The sequence below is a fragment of the Macrosteles quadrilineatus genome, unplaced genomic scaffold (genome assembly GCF_028750875.1).
Source record: "Macrosteles quadrilineatus isolate MER2022 unplaced genomic scaffold, UCM_ALF_1.0 Scaffold_4__1_contigs__length_99947679, whole genome shotgun sequence".
Taxonomy (NCBI): Eukaryota; Metazoa; Arthropoda; class Insecta; order Hemiptera; family Cicadellidae; genus Macrosteles; species Macrosteles quadrilineatus.
The window spans coordinates 11307138-11323277 of NW_026542597.1; the positions used below are offsets into that span (position 1 = coordinate 11307138).

At 36.9% G+C, this 16140-nt stretch overlaps 1 protein-coding gene across 1 annotated transcript in view; it reads left to right on the top strand.

Moving 5' to 3' along the window:
• The window catches only part of LOC128992069 (growth factor receptor-bound protein 14-like), a 200958-nt gene that overhangs the window by 171849 nt on the left and 12969 nt on the right, over positions 1-16140 (top strand). The window contains exon 7 of the mRNA XM_054415460.1: positions 15911-16132. Within this exon, the coding sequence (XP_054271435.1) occupies positions 15911-16132 (222 nt within the window). The remainder of the gene's footprint in view (positions 1-15910; positions 16133-16140) is intronic.

The window sequence follows — 16140 nt, forward strand, 5'->3', positions numbered from 1 at the left end:
CTGTTACGATTGTGATGCAATATGAGGCAATAATTTACTACACATGGCTTTGTTACAATAGTCAAATCCACTTATTGTATTTTTTATCAGATAAGAGTTCATTTATTACAATACACAATAAATAAAAATTAATTTTATGTGAATTACGATGCGTTTTGTTTCAACCACACATACAAGAATTGTAACAATTTAACTAATTATTAAATTTATTTACTCAAACTTAAACCTATAATTATAGATACATGTACAGTAGTATGGAAGGGGATCCGCTAACAATCGATGCAATAACTAAAACAATGAAACTACAATGGGAAATGGGATGTGTTGTATGTATGTATATGTTATATGTATAAGTTGTATGTATATGCGTTACACATTATATCTTTCCGACCGTTACTATAAAGCATATTAATACTTAGTCTTTTAAAACACTAAAGAACAAGTTTTAGCTTAAGTTAAATTCAAGCGTTGAACGAAAGAAGAATATGGCTGTGAAACGCTGCACCAGCTGATCGTAGTTTGAAGTGTTTCCAACAGATTTTCAATCGTACACGTATTACGTGCCATATAAAAGCTCACTGTTTTTGTGGTTTGGTTGGAATACTGAAGTGTGGCAAAGTTAAATGAGTGCGGCAAAGTAAAAGGTGTGCGGGAAAGTAAGTAAATGCACCAATTAGCTACTTTGCGTGCCATAATCAGCGCTAGGAAGCCTGCTTTGTTTAAGTGACAGGTTCTTGTGTTTCAATTGTCTGCTTCATACGACAATACCTAGTGCTAATGGAAATATCTCAATATTTATTGGGTTGAAATTTTAAAACTGTAGCCAAATCGTAACTGTTCATATTAACACCTCATACTAACACCTATTGTCAAATCTCACTGTACAGGCGTCACTTCTGCCGGCCGCGGCCGGTCTATAGTACATTGATATTGCAGAGCTGGGTGACCGGCCGGCGCAGTCAGCTGAGATGTGCAATCCCCCCTCATCAGCTGTTACCACCCCTCCCCCCCACCATCAGCTGTTCGTTGTAGACTCGCCGGCGCATAGTCGTTCAGTCGGCTTTTGCGCCTCACATCGTTAGCACGACCGCTGCCCTTTTCTTTCTTTGCTACATTAGTTGTACTCCACTTTTTCTGTTCCACAAAAGCCGACCCGTACAAATTTTACTTCTCTGTGATTCGCCTGCTGTGATTATAGATAAGATTTGACCCGCTCTCCCGACTGTGTTGGAATTAATTTTGTCAGGTAACATTCTATTTCACTATATAGCCTAATTTAGAAATATTGTGCTGTATGTATGTGTTTCAATATACATAGATAGTTAGGTATTGTGTAATATACAATAACCTAATTTAGCTATTGAGGAACTATTTACTTTAATACTTTTATCATTTAAATATTTTTTACAATTTGTAATAACTATGTAAGTGAATTACGATCGAACCTCTTTGTAATTTTAACGTAAAATTAAGCTAACGCTTTCTTCACGAGTGATTTAAGTTTAATTTTTAAATGTATAAATGATTGCGATTTTTAATTTATTTATGAAATTTTGCTAGCCATAAAGTTAATCAGAGTTCAAAATTATTTGCTCTGGTTTTAAAATATTCGACCATAACTATTTTAGTGAGTAACCTAAAATAATCGAAGTTCATTGGATAAGCGATATTAATTGAGTGGTCCCCCCCATGCACCGATGTATGTGTTTTTGATATACTTTCGTTCAATTTTAAACTCAGTTACCGTTTCGTTTAGTGCACTAAAAATTTTTGTCAAACTCAATTTGTAACTACTGTACTATTTTTTAAATGTTTAATTGTACAGTGGGGGGTTGTAGTTTACGTAATTATTTAATTATTTGTTGCTCTATATAATAAAAAGGTTTATTGACACAAGTAAAGTGCATTAGAGGGGGGGTGTGTATTTGGGGTCGCTCGCTTTTCTTTGTCCCCCTAGACAAAGCTGGGATATTGATCCAACCGATACAGGGGCTTTCTTTGTTCGCTTTCGCCGCGAGAAGTAATTAAAATAAATCCTATCGCTGTGTTTACGTTTTTTTTCACAATTTGTTCAAGTAACGATAGCATCGGCTAGTCGCTGTTCGTGATTTTTCTGGCTAAAATAATTTACATTTTACTGCCACTGACTGTTGTTGCTGTTAACGAAATTTATTTTGTCAAACCGTGATTAGGTTTTGCAAACTAATTTAGTAGTGTAAATGGAGAGCAGTAGTATTAGTATTTGTAGTGAGTCTAGTCCAATACTTTCACAAACCTTGTGACATAGTTCTGCCGGTATTAAACTGTTGTAGGATACATAGGATTACTCAATAAGTTAGTAGACGTTTGGATGAAATCGAAATCGTCTCTTTTAATTGGTTTAAAGCTCTCGATCTCTTGCCTTGCTTTCTATCAATAGAATACAATTTTGTTACGAGTAACGTTCGTGTTTCATAGACGACGCAAAACGTTTTAGGGCCTACTAATTATACTGTCGTCTTCAATGTGGAGAATTTTGTTATGCAACACTTTCCTTATATGATACATAATTTAAAATTTGCATGTATGTAATAATCCTTGATTGTGAAGAATAATGCTTGTTTCTCTGTAAACGACTAAGTTTATGAAATTTGCTATTAAAACATTCAATTGATCAATTGTCAGTATTCAAACTGATTTGCAGCATAAATAACACTGTTAGCATAGGGCCAAGTCACTAAGGATATTTGATTTGGGCCTTACGGGACTTTTTACAGTTAATAGATTAGGCGTAAATCTATGAATGAGACACTTAAATGTTGTCTAAACACATTTGTTATATACAAAGATATACATGTTTTTTTTCCTTGAGCTATATTACCCAAAGTCAATCGATTCTCGCACAGGCTACAATTCCCCATTTTGCTCCAGAAAACCCCTATTGACCCTATTTAACGGTGTAAGTTACTTTTCCAATATTCGTTCAAGTGAAGTGTCTTTAACGTCAATTATGTACTAAATCTTAAACGTGTATTGTCTTGTTCTACTATGAGTTGTATGCCACGGGTTTACTTTAAGCTATTTGACAAGAAGAAGGAAAAAGGAAAGATAAGAACCATTATTTCATTCTACAGTTTTTTTTTCTAACTATCGTTGCACGAGTTGTATTAACACTGATTTGTTGAGGTCTCATAATCCCTAGTTTATTTTCGTCGCCCCTCCATAATCATCGTGCAGTGCCTCCTAGATCGCACCCGGTCGACGCTCCGACAACGACTGACGCTCCGCTTAGCAACAGCAACAACCGCTGCCTTCTGCATCTCGTCGCTCGATCAATACAGTCGCGCTCTCTTTGTTCCCCGTAGCTTTCGTAAATAATTGGATTATTAAGCTGTTATAGGCCCAGTGGGTGCATTCTTCTGTGAAATCAGCTGTTTACTGACGATTTAGAATTAATCGCGGCTGATTATCGAGTAACCGATGGAACGAATTGGTTCATGACTGGAAATAGGTCAGTTTAGTTCATTGGAGTCAAACATAGCGTGCAATATAAATATTGTGTTTCAGCGCAAAATTAATTCTTCTATTTATTCAAAGCTCCATCCGGAATTCTAATGTTGAACTTTTCTAAGTTATGTTATTTAATTTGTCTACTTCTCTGTTGTTTTATGTACCAATTTATTTTACTGTGTCTTTCACCTTCCTACAGATGAATCGTTTTAAACTAATTTCTGTCGCCACGCGTAATTTATATGGGCGGTTGTAACGCACTTTATATTATAAAAAAAATTATATATGATAATTATATTATAATATTATATATGATCGTAGATGGACAAATAGTCTGTAAGCACATTAAAACGCTACAAAACGTCGGCTATTCAAGTGAAATGGAGCTACGATTTTAATTTTACTGGATTCATGTAAACTCATACAATTAAAACGTCACTTATGAGTTCAATGATGAGAAATGCGTTATGGTAGCTCAGTTATCTGTAATTTCGACTTTTAGTCAAATTTTTCGTCATTATGGTAGTTTCAGCGAATAGTAGAAAATTTCTCAATAAATAAAATAAGTACAAATTTCGCCATCACGTATATCACGTACCCGTGTTGGAGTCGTGAGTCGTGACATGAAGGTGAGTCCAAGGTCACTCAGATCCCCGGGGCCTCCCATCACACTGACTCATAGATTGCAGATTAACTATCTTTCTCTTGGTTTCGTTTACATTATTTCAGTTGTTTTCAAATTACGATCACCCATCCATGCTTTGTTAGAGATATTTGCTATCGAAATCTCGTTATTTTTTTCTTCAAACGAAACTCAACTTGAAATCGATTGTAAAATTGTTAAATTCAAGCTTCTAATGTGCTGATATTGTGGAATTAAATGTATGATGGTTAAGAATACTTGAAAATTATATTGTTGGTGGTGTTTAACAAGGAACAAGGTCACTTGCTACAATAAAGTGTCAATTCTAACCACCTGTTTTATTCACTGAAAATTACCATCGCATTTTTGATAAAAATAATCAAAATTATGAGAAATGAAAGAATACCATCGATGTAGAACAATATACTACTATACAAGAAACAGTGGCACAATCATAAAAAAATTGGTGGTCCTGGTGAAACAAATTTTTTGGTGCAGTCACATAGCGACCGATTCTTTTCGGATTTACGTTTTTTGCGTTACGGTCGGGACATAATTTGGTCCCCTCTGGAGTAAGCTGTAATTCGACCCTAATGAACTCGAGTTTACTACAGGAAGAGTCATTGGGCGGACAAAAAACCGCCTCAAGTTTGGCCATTGGCTATTGGTCCGGTAACAATAAACCAACAGATGTGGGGAGGTCAACAACTGCAATCACAGAATGGGAATGACCACCGGACCCAGGCCGGCGCCTACCAGACGTCCCAGGCGCGGCGTTACTGTATTGTTGTGATAATGCGTTGGTTGCGGAAGAAACAAAGACCTGCAGGACGTTCTGGGTTTGCAGTAAGGCTGGAAGCACTGCGAGAAGTTCAGTTGCTTGGAAGTTCAATTAGTTGGCAATCGAAATGGTTTCAGTTGAGAAACAAAGACCTACAGGGCATTTGGGTGCGTGACGAGTACAGTAGTTTTACTAAAGGCTGCAAGAAGTTGCGATTTCAATAAAAACTGAACTTTAATTTGGTAAATTCGGAAGAAATGCCACAAAAAAAGAACAGAACCATAGAAAGTAGTCCTATGTCCAGACGTATCGAACATGGATTTATTTACGTCGCATAATTTGCTTTACTGAAATGTTCAAACACAATGCGTTATATTGAACCTTATTACCTAGCCAATAAGGTAATAGTGCCCACATTCAATGGCTGAATGATTGTTTCTTCTGATCCATACAAAATAGCAAATAGCCTACTTCGATTAATCAAACAGTACGACTCGTTTTAGTATAATACAGCTGTTAGAACACCATTGTTCTTTATACTTGTGTGTGTTTACAGCTGTTTATGGAATACTTTATTGCCGTAATCATCACACGACACGTTTCTTATTGTTCACTATAAATTTCACTACAAAAATCATTTCATGATAGTGCATACAGCTATTGTTAGATAATTAGCGTCTTCAACAGTGGTAGCTATCTTGAATTCTCCCCCTTAAGACTTATTTAGAACCATAACGAAACATGGTTTAGAATTTAGCTGTTTCTGCTGACGTTTTTGGCCGAATCTTTTTGTGTATTTTTCATCAGTTGGTGAAGAGTTAGGCCTACTGCAATTACATGTAATCTTTTTGTTTTGAAAATGTCTAAATAGTGTACATAACTTTGTAAAGATGTTAATTTTACATTTTTAGCATTAAGAATACATTTTTGATTATAGGAAGTTCCAAACATCCATTGACTAATGAAAACGCTTAGTTCAAATTGAGTCCCTACAAATAGTGTTAAAAACAGCTATGCCTACTTCAAATGTTTTACCTTTTGAGCGCTCTTAACACTGCGTTATTTTCACTATTGATTAATCAATTTCAGCTTCTTGACTGCATTCCACAGCAAGATGGCAACCGTACAGTGAAATCAATTTAGCCTCTAACCAGCCAAATGTGGATGTAAATGGGACATTCGACGAAATGCGCCATTACAAGGGTCATACATACACCCACAACGGTCTGTCCCGGCTGTCCTAGATAACAAACAGCTGATAACGCAGCTGCACAAGGCTAGACGATAGCGAATTGCATTTATCACGTGTTCACACGGGTTTTATTCCACAGTTTCATAAAGGTTTGTTTCACAGCTGATTAATGGGTGGTAAAGGTTTGTTTCACAGCTGATTAATGGGTGGTCCGTAGCAGACGACACGCCACCGTGTACATGTTAATGCTTTTTAACGATCTGTATCGCCACATGCTACAAGATTAATTGCGATATTAATATTACTTATTACTTGACATGTACGGACATACGAAAATAGTGGACAACCGGAATGGTTTGGAACTAATAAAGTAACGTAATGCTTTTAAGATTACGGTTTATGTAATTTGAATTGTTACCACACTACGTTTCAATCAATCAATCAATCAATTTATTTATTGAACAATAATGAATACATGCATATTATACAATAGTTCGGAAGTTACTCTTTCGTTTTTAATTAACTGATTGCAGTTTTCAACAAAAGTATAAACTAACAGTTAGTGATTAACTAAAGTTTTCAAACAAAAGTTTTCAAGTGTTTAACAGTCACTTGGAAACTAGACGAATTTCCTTTACCGAAACTTACACTACCGTGGTCAAATCATTAATTACTTAACTTGTGGTCTAATCATTAATACGAATTTGGGTTATGGTTTGAATAAGTAGGAAAAATTGTGTTTCCAAGGGATTGAACCTTGAACGTCTGAGACAAGTGTGTCTGGAACTTCCCTTTTTACAGTGACTTGAGTCGGAAACTGACCAAGATGATGACCACCATTTTCACTTTGCACGGTCCATTTCCGCGGTCCCACATTCCCTGTGCCAGGCCAACATAACTTGGCCCTATTCCTGTGTTCCCGTGCCAGTAGTCTGTACCAGCGGTTCTCGGAGATGGCCCCTCTTTTGCCAACACGGGAAATTACCTCCCCCCAAACTTTCACTACCAGTATTTTATCATAGATTTTTTCATCTTTATAGACGCCATATCTTTTATGTTGATGAAGATGGGTCCCGGCTATAAAATCTAGCCCCACCCTGTGTTATGGCTAATAAACGTTATTTATGTTCGTTCCACGTCTTATTTACATATAGAAGACATTTTTATATCTTTTTCATCTTTTCAATTTTTGATATTTCAGATCAGATTTTTCATTGTTTTCGGCTGTTGTGCGCTGTGTGTTGACTTATATTTTTGTATGTTTGGTCCACCATTTGTTACGCCGTTTCCATGCAAAATATCCGCAGTCGTCGAGTAACTTGAGTAACTTGACACATTGGCCAAAAATCACAATCAGTGTTCACGGTTTTATTTATATCTCGAGGACCTTCTTTTGAACACAATTCCTCTGATAACGTGAATGTTTAATTCAATTCTACATACTAGAGTTATTAAATATTATTTTGTATTCTTTTGCTTCATAAACGGTAAATTGTGTAAAACGTATTCACGGCTCTAATGTAAATTAGGCTGCACTTTTACGTCCTACACTCATTCGAATGAAAATATCGATATATAGATTTTTCGATATATCGATTATTTCATTCGGTTAGTTGGGTTAGGTTAACCTAACTAACCAATCTTGATATATCGAATGAATTAATCGATATATCGATCGATATATTCATTCGAATGAGTGTAGCTCTAAATTAAGAAATAACTTCTTCATAAGGACCCATCTAATCGCGAATTGAGAGCATCGATATATAAACCAAATTGTGTTAACATAGAATGTTGCGAGTTCGGACTTTGTTCATTAGGATTGGGGTATTGTTTTTCTGGGGTTTCGCTAGATATAGCGTTTCAGACAGTGGCCTAATCGTTGCAATACATATGTATGTCCAGTAGCCACCACATTTGTCCGATATCCACCGTTAACAGTTTCCGGTCGCAGCCAATCATCTTCCGCCATGTTTATTCAGTGAGGATGCAGACAGAAGCCGCTGGACCGTGACCGGAACAGCGTTGCCAACCTCGAAACAGCGTTGCCACATTCAGGGCATGAAATGGGAGATTTCCCTGGCGAAAGTTACCGTTCTAGACTTAATTTTTTTATTACAACTGACTAAACATGCACAAAAATTGTATTAATACTGTAAATATTATTTAAAAAACACTATTCGAAGTAACTAAAATTTGTTTACCGATACTCTTTATACAGTAGTGGGGAGTGGGTTTTGGAATACTATAGTTTCGACACTAGCCCACCACTCTAGTAGTATTTGAGCATTTCCCTTCCACATGTGGCCGTCTTTTTGTGAATGGACTGACCATCTGTCTTGGATTAGGTCTGGGATTAGTCCTTCAGAATCCGATAGGAGAGGCCGTGGGCTGTGGCATTCAAGCCATTTTTAGAACTAAACGTCTATACGATGTCCTATATCAATTTGTTGTTGATGTACCTATTTTTTAAGTTTTCAACAGTGCACTTTCATACCCACCCTCATGTCAGGTAAAATATTTAAAATAAGTGGGTACTTCAATAAGCCCGTATCGTACGCATAATAAGCCGTTGTTAATTTTGACCTTATCTAACAAACCCTACACGATGAAATTAGTAAGGTTTAAATACTTATTGAAAACATAAATTTTTTTTAAGAGTATTAGTAAAATCTAACAACTTCTGAATTATATTAAATGATTCAACAATGCATTTACAATACAGTTCTTTCCAAACACGACGTAAATGCAGGTGCTCAAGGGGGGGGGGTAGGGGTGAGCCCCCCTCAAAAGTGTAATTGTTGAGGATTTTTGGCTATTTGAAGGTATGAGTTGGAAATGTTGGGAAGTTTGTAACTGTCGACTTGGGTCATATACCCTTACTATTATTTTTTGGAAATCCCTGTTATATAATTGGGAAATTTGATTATAGTTGTAAAATCCTTACAGCATAGATTTGGGAAATCAGCGTAAAATAATTGGAAAATTCATAGTATATAGTCCCCCCCCCAATATATTTTTCGTGCGATTCGTAAATGCTTACAAAATTATCCAATTTGCTTCTGATCAACAAACTATAGGGAAATATTAGTGTCGACTTGGGACTTGGTCCATAGTTGTAGAAAGCAAGGCACCTAGAGTTCATGACCTGAAAGTGGAACTAAAAAGCCTTCACGTTGTACTCGTGGACCTCGTTTAGCTCGTGTCAATCATAGTGCTGCTCCGCCACAACCACGACACAATACAAAGCGTTCGGTTATTAAGTTTGTTTGGATACAACGTGAATAAATACAATTATTTTTTATGAGGTGTGTGTTTGTACGTGAACTATCTAGGTTAATCCCTTGAATAAATACCTACTGAAAGTGGATAGATCTAATTTTGCTCTCTAAAACGTTGGGATTGAAAAGAGATTCTTGTAGCTGGATAAGAATTTTTGAGCAAGAGTTGCCCTTTTCTGGGGATAATAATTATGCATCGGATGTGTAATCTTTAAAGCATTGAACGTGTTAAAGTGGTAGACAAACATTTCAAAATAATACTATACATTTCATCCGAAAGTACGATCATAGTTAAAGGAGTATACATGTCTATACTCCTTTTATCTATGGTACGATGTTGTACGACCTATAGTCCGTCCGTTTGGCTATGATACCCAGCGGATTAGGAACCTTCTCGGAAAATCCGCTGGGTGTCATAGCCAAACGGATGGTTACCTCCCGCTATCTCCGCGTCCCGCCACCTCCGTGAACCGCTATCTCCGAATTTCAGAGTGACACCTATAATCCTCGGTTACTTCCTGCGTTAAGACTTTCCGTTCAAACCTAACCTAACCTAACTTAACCTAACCTAACCTAACCTGACCTGACCTGACCTGACCTGACCTAACCTAACCCACGGGTTAAATTTTCATTAAATCTTCCGTCCACGGGTCTTCGCAGCCGTGGATGCAATGACAGCTAACAACGCAGGCAGTGACGTGATTATAAGGGTCACTCAAGAATTCGGAGGTGGCGGGACAGATTTGGGTTCGGAGATGGCGGAACGCGGAGATAGTGGGAGCACACGAAACGGACGGACTATAGTGACAGCGTAGTACAGTATCATTGCACTCTATTTTAGTACAGTAATTCGACACAAACTACGATATTCGCATTTTACACGATAATTTCCAACAAAATACCATGATCTTGTTACATTTTACATTCAATACAATAATTTTGATCCGAAAGCACAATATTGTTGGACGAGCTAGTGACAACGTAGTACAGTATCACTGCATTCTATTTTAGTGCAGTAATTCGACACAAACTACGATATTCGCATTTTACACGATAATTTCCAACAAAATACCATGATCTTATTACATTGTACATTCAATACAATAATTTTGATCCGAAAGCACAATATTGTTTAAGCGTAGTATCACTGCATTCTATTTTAGTGCAGTTATTCGACACAAACTACGATATTCGCATTTTATACGATAATTTACAACTGTACTTTATTTTTTTACATTTGATACGATAATTTTGATTCGAAAGCACGATAGTGTTGGCTGGGCGACCTAGTGGCAGCGTAGTAGAGTAGCGCCGCAGCGAGGTCACAGCGGTGGAGGGGGTAACAAAGAAGGAATCACCTGACCAGCACAGCGGGGGGTGGGGGAACCGGTTCGCGATTAGCCATCACGGCCACAACCAGTTCTGTGCCCGCATCCACTTCGTAATTTGTTAGTTATGGGTTCCCCTCCCTGAAAAAGTTCAATTTCGCCCGAGTTTCCAGGTCACAGCGATCACCGGCTACTTTCCATTCGCTACAACTGGTCCGCCGTCCGCTTGCACTGGTGCAGTTTATAAGTTTCCGGCTAGATCGAAACTTGTTTCGGATTGACATAAGCTAATTGTGTCATTTGTTTTAAGAGTCTTCCTTAGTGGAAGCCATGTTGAATTTCTTCCCCATAAGAACAATGTTAAACATTACATCATTTGTGGACACGTAACGGCGTTATTTGTTAAGATATAGCTTTGAAATTTATAATTTGTATTTTTAACATAATAGACTCGTCACTGAGGTTTTTGAATTTCGAAAATCCATTTTCATTTCCTTTCAATAATTAGCTTAATTTTAAGCTAATTAATAATCAATTATTCATTATAAAAATTAAAAATTGTGAAATAAAAAACGTCAATCTCTAGAGGACCGCAATTCCTTAAATTTAACTCCTTATCCATAATTATATGACAATTTGCTGATGAGATATTTGGACCCAAAGTTAACATTGTTCTTATGGGGAAGAAATCCAACATGGCTTCCACTAAGGAAGACTCTTAACCCCTGATTTCTATTAATGAACTTTACTTTTAAGTATGATTTTTGAAATAATATATTTACTAAATTCTACTTGGTAATGATTTTTATACAGTATTCTACGTGTTCTCTCATTTTGATTCGTGACTGGCTAGGTAGCTGAGTTACACTCTCCTAACAATTAAAAGGTTTCAGGATTGATCCTGAAAAAGTTGGAAAGGTCTGCTTTTTATGGTTCCAAACTGGACCCAGCTGTCCCTGATCATTGGGATTATCCTGACTGATGAAACAGCTGATCGTATTCAGTAACAAAGCTACACAGATCCAGATCATCTCACTTCATTATATTCTACACTCATCCTTCGCTCATATTTGGGTTAAAATGCACACTTATTTGGCTCCCTAAATAGTTTGCAAAGGGGAACACATTATGTCAGTGTCACCGTATAAAAGCAAACTCGACTTTGGTAGTCAAAAAACAGGACGAATGACCTAGTACATAACGCCTGTAATAACCACGCCGAGAATAGGCCTACAACCATAGAACACCGTAAAACCGGACGTTCGTATAAACAAACGCACAGAAATAAAACTGTTGGTAAACACAGTTTGCAGCTAGGTATTTCCATATTATTTTCAACTATTTCTCATTCGAAAGTAACAGTTCCAGCGTAATAATTCGTTTAACCGTTGGTCGCAAGCCAAACGCATTTCATCCTGACAAAAGGTTTAAATTATTCGTCGACGCGCAGCCAAGCCGTGATGAATGTAATCGTGTAATATGTCTAGCTGGCGCGATTTATATAACTTAGACTGGAGACTGGAAGTTACAAAGTTTCCGTGGAATACAGCTAGCTGCAGAATGTTCGTCAAATAAACACGGTATGTTGTACACTTTGGCTTTGGAAAAAACTACTTGCATTGGTAGCAAAACTGATCGGAGTTTTAAGTTTCGATGTTGAAATCTATTATAAACTTCCAAGTTCTTCGTAGTTATTTCCTTAACATTTTTGTACTTCACAATAACGCAATTATTCATTTAGAATATCGTAGATTTTTTGGGGGCAGCTATTTTGTTGACTTATGATTCCTACTTCGTTGTGTTCAGCAGTGATTCATCATGAGGTCTTTTTAGTCGCTAACCTTGTACGTGTTAAAGTTGCCACACAGAAAGCTTTGCTATGATTTTAGCTGACTCTACAGTTGCTTAGGCATGGATTTCCCCCATAAAGTGAGATTTTTGTCAGAAAAAAAACCCAAAAATGTAGTTGTTTTGTCTGACACAAGACGGCCGAAGCTGTGATTGGGGTTTTTATGGCACCATTAACCCCAGATTGCGGCGCTGCCCCGACCGCAGCACAGCTGATGGGCTCCGGGCATAATTTTTGGCTGCTTAATCAGTTTTGACTCTCGTGACGCCAGTAATGGCCAACGGACGTCTAATGGGCGATAAAATTTAATGGCAACAGTAAAGTACAGGGATTACCGACGGCGCTTGGGGTTAGTTTCTCGTTCTGTGACTCGAATGTTGCCTTGGCTCGGGAGTCTTGCTACTGAAATTTGTAAAACATTATCATACGCTGAAAAGTATAACTTTACTCCGTGTTTTCACTGAATTTGAATTAGATGGTCATTTGAGAAATTTTCTGAACTCAAAATATTGAATGGTTTAATTTTTTATACAGGGTGTCCCGGAACTCTCTACCAATATTTTAGGGCATTGCTCCTGGGTAAGAAACATACCTAAATATCATATTAAAATTGTCCGGAAGTCCTTAGTTACTCACACAGCCGCCATTTTGTTTTTTTTAATTTATTATTTTTTTCTAAAGAATGGTTAAACATACGAAATGGAAACTTGGCACAAACATTTATAACAACTAGACAAAGCTACAAAAAAAGTATGACGATTTTTTAAATTCATAAAACAAAATGGCGGCCGTTTAAAATTTTGTTTCTTAAATTACTCGAAAACTGTTGATTTTACAAAAAATCAACAAGTATAACTTTTTTATGGAAATTTTATTACAAATCGATCAACACCTTAATCTTTAAGATCGGACAAGTATTAACTGAGATAAGGCAGTTTTAGTGTCTAGTTGTTATAAATGGTTGTGCCAAGTTTCCATTTCGTATGTTTAACCATTCTTTAAAAAAAATTAATAACTGAAAAAAAAACAAAATGGTGGCTGTGTGAGTAACTAAGGACTTCCGGACAATTTTAATATGATATTTAGGTATGTTTCTTACCCAGGAGCAATGCCCTAAAATATTGGTAGAGAGTTCCGGGACACCCTGTATATAACAGGCTATTCAATATTTTACCTTTTTCACAAATAATTTAACAAATCACTTAATTATGACTTTCTAACCATAACAGACAACTAAATTACAATTCTCATACCGATGCTAACTGATGCTTTTCTTCATCGGTGTAATCAATGGTTACAAATAGTTTTAAAGAAAGTCAATTACATGCAACAATATTAAACAAAGCCAACTCTTATTGTACTCTGTGAATTAGAAATACAACTGGGTAGCATTGGTACGCTGTAAATCTTCTATGCATAGAAACGATGTAAAAATGTTTTTATGTTGGTACCATCTAGGTGAATCAACCAGCTCATTGGCTTATGACAATTACAATCCCAATATTCCCTAGTTCCTACTTAGTACAAATGGCAACTTCGCAATTCCTTCATTCAGTTCCCTCATTCACTTGTATCAGCTAGCTCAGTGCTTGAAGAAATAGGCATATTCAATGGTAAAATTGTTCAGTTGACCCAACGTATGACAAAACCATAAGGTTAAATTTTTAATTTTTGATTTAGTTTTTTGGAAATCTAAAATAGTCCTGATAGAGCCACAATGGTAGTGATGCCACAAGAAAACAGAAGTCTTGAAACGTTCCTGACTCAAACTTTTCAATTAGAGTGGGGCTGAAAGTGCATGTGTAGTTTTCATGCACAACTGCTGTAAATTACTCTACTATCATAGCCGGTCATCTAGCGGCTTGCATGTGTTAAGCTAATGGCTCGCCCATACACGGTAATCTATCTACATTATGGTCCCTTGTAAACTGAAACATAATAACTACACAGGTTTATGTAGACTATAGTTTCAGTTAACAAGTGGGACACATGTTGTGTGTGGTTTGCATAGTTAAGTAAAATAGAGGGGTTTATAGTTCAATGTACCCAAAATCTTATTGAAAATGTGAAAAATTTTAACATATAGGCAGTAAAATTAATTTGAGGAGTAAAGAGTAGAGGTTTAACATGTCAAAAATATTTAAATTTTTTTTATTTCAATAGTTCCAAAATTTCATAAAACCTTTTCAATGTAATCTTACGTCAGATCTAAAGTCTGCATGATGAAACATGTCTCCTGAGCCTTTCTCCATCTGGGACTAGCCACCTTAACGGAGACAGGTTCCATCATTCAGAGTATAGCTTAAAACCTTCTGCACCACAAATACTGTAGCAGTCACAATAAACCATTAGATATTACAACAACAGCTATTGTAACCACGAGAAAAGTATATGTTCTCAGAACAGAACACATTGCAAAGGTCCATAAAATTGAATAGTCAAGTTGAGAATAACTAAACCCCCACGCGTATTGTACAGCAGCTAGAATGGGCAGTTGCTGTGGAACGATGCGTTTTTATACCATCCATCCGTAATCCGGGACAGGTCACGCCCACTGCATGTAGAGGGCTCTCATTTGTGTAGGAGGCTGGAGTGGAGGTCAAGAGGTTATAGTTATGGTAATGGTCCACACCTGGTGTCAAGACTGTCAACATACTGGATAGCAGAGTGGTTAGCTTTGTTATCTGAAGGTCTTTGATCAAGAGATAGGATCAGCTGACATTGGTCTGTCAGCTGATCTAAACCATTAGATTGTTCACCATGTGTTAAGGAATCAAATCTAATGATAAGGTTGGAGCGAAGATTTTTTTCAAATTCACAAAATTGCACTGCTAGATTATTTTTGGCTGGTTGTACAAATTAAATTAATCACTGTCGTAATTACTGTACTATTTAGTTAAAAAAAGTGGAAATGATAGTTATTCAATTTTGTAACCTTATATATACTTTTTACATGGAAATCGCTGAATTTCTGCCCCAGACTATAAAAAAAAAACTATCATAACGAGGATTATTTTCTTGAGCTAAGGTAGCTTGAGTGGAATATATAGCTTGCGTGTGATGAAAATAATCTAGATCTATCTATGCGTTTGAAACTGGACTTAGCTGTCCTTGATCATTGGCCGTTTAGTAAATGATCCTGGCTACAGAAGCAGCTGTTTTAGTCAGTAACAATTAAAGCTATCATCTCATTGATTTAACACTCACTATTAACTTATCTTCCCATTAAAACATGTACTAATATGTGTCAGCAGTGAATAGAATCGAATCCAAGTTCTTCTGGAGTCCCTTTATTGCTGAAAAAGCTTTCCTAACATGAACTATTTTAACAAATGTTTTTTTTTCAGATACCAGACGATGGTGAGCGAGGAAACCTGCAGCTGTTTGCTCGCCTGAGTGACTACAACGTCTACACCACCATCAACGCCAAGAACCACCTGAGAGCTCCAACGGAGTTCGGCATCTGTCTGCGCGCGCCAGGCTCCGACGACCCTGCAGATCTACGCTGTCTTGCCTGCGAGAACGAGCGTGCGCGAACGTGCTGGCTCATAGCAATGCGGCTCGCCAAAGTAAGTAG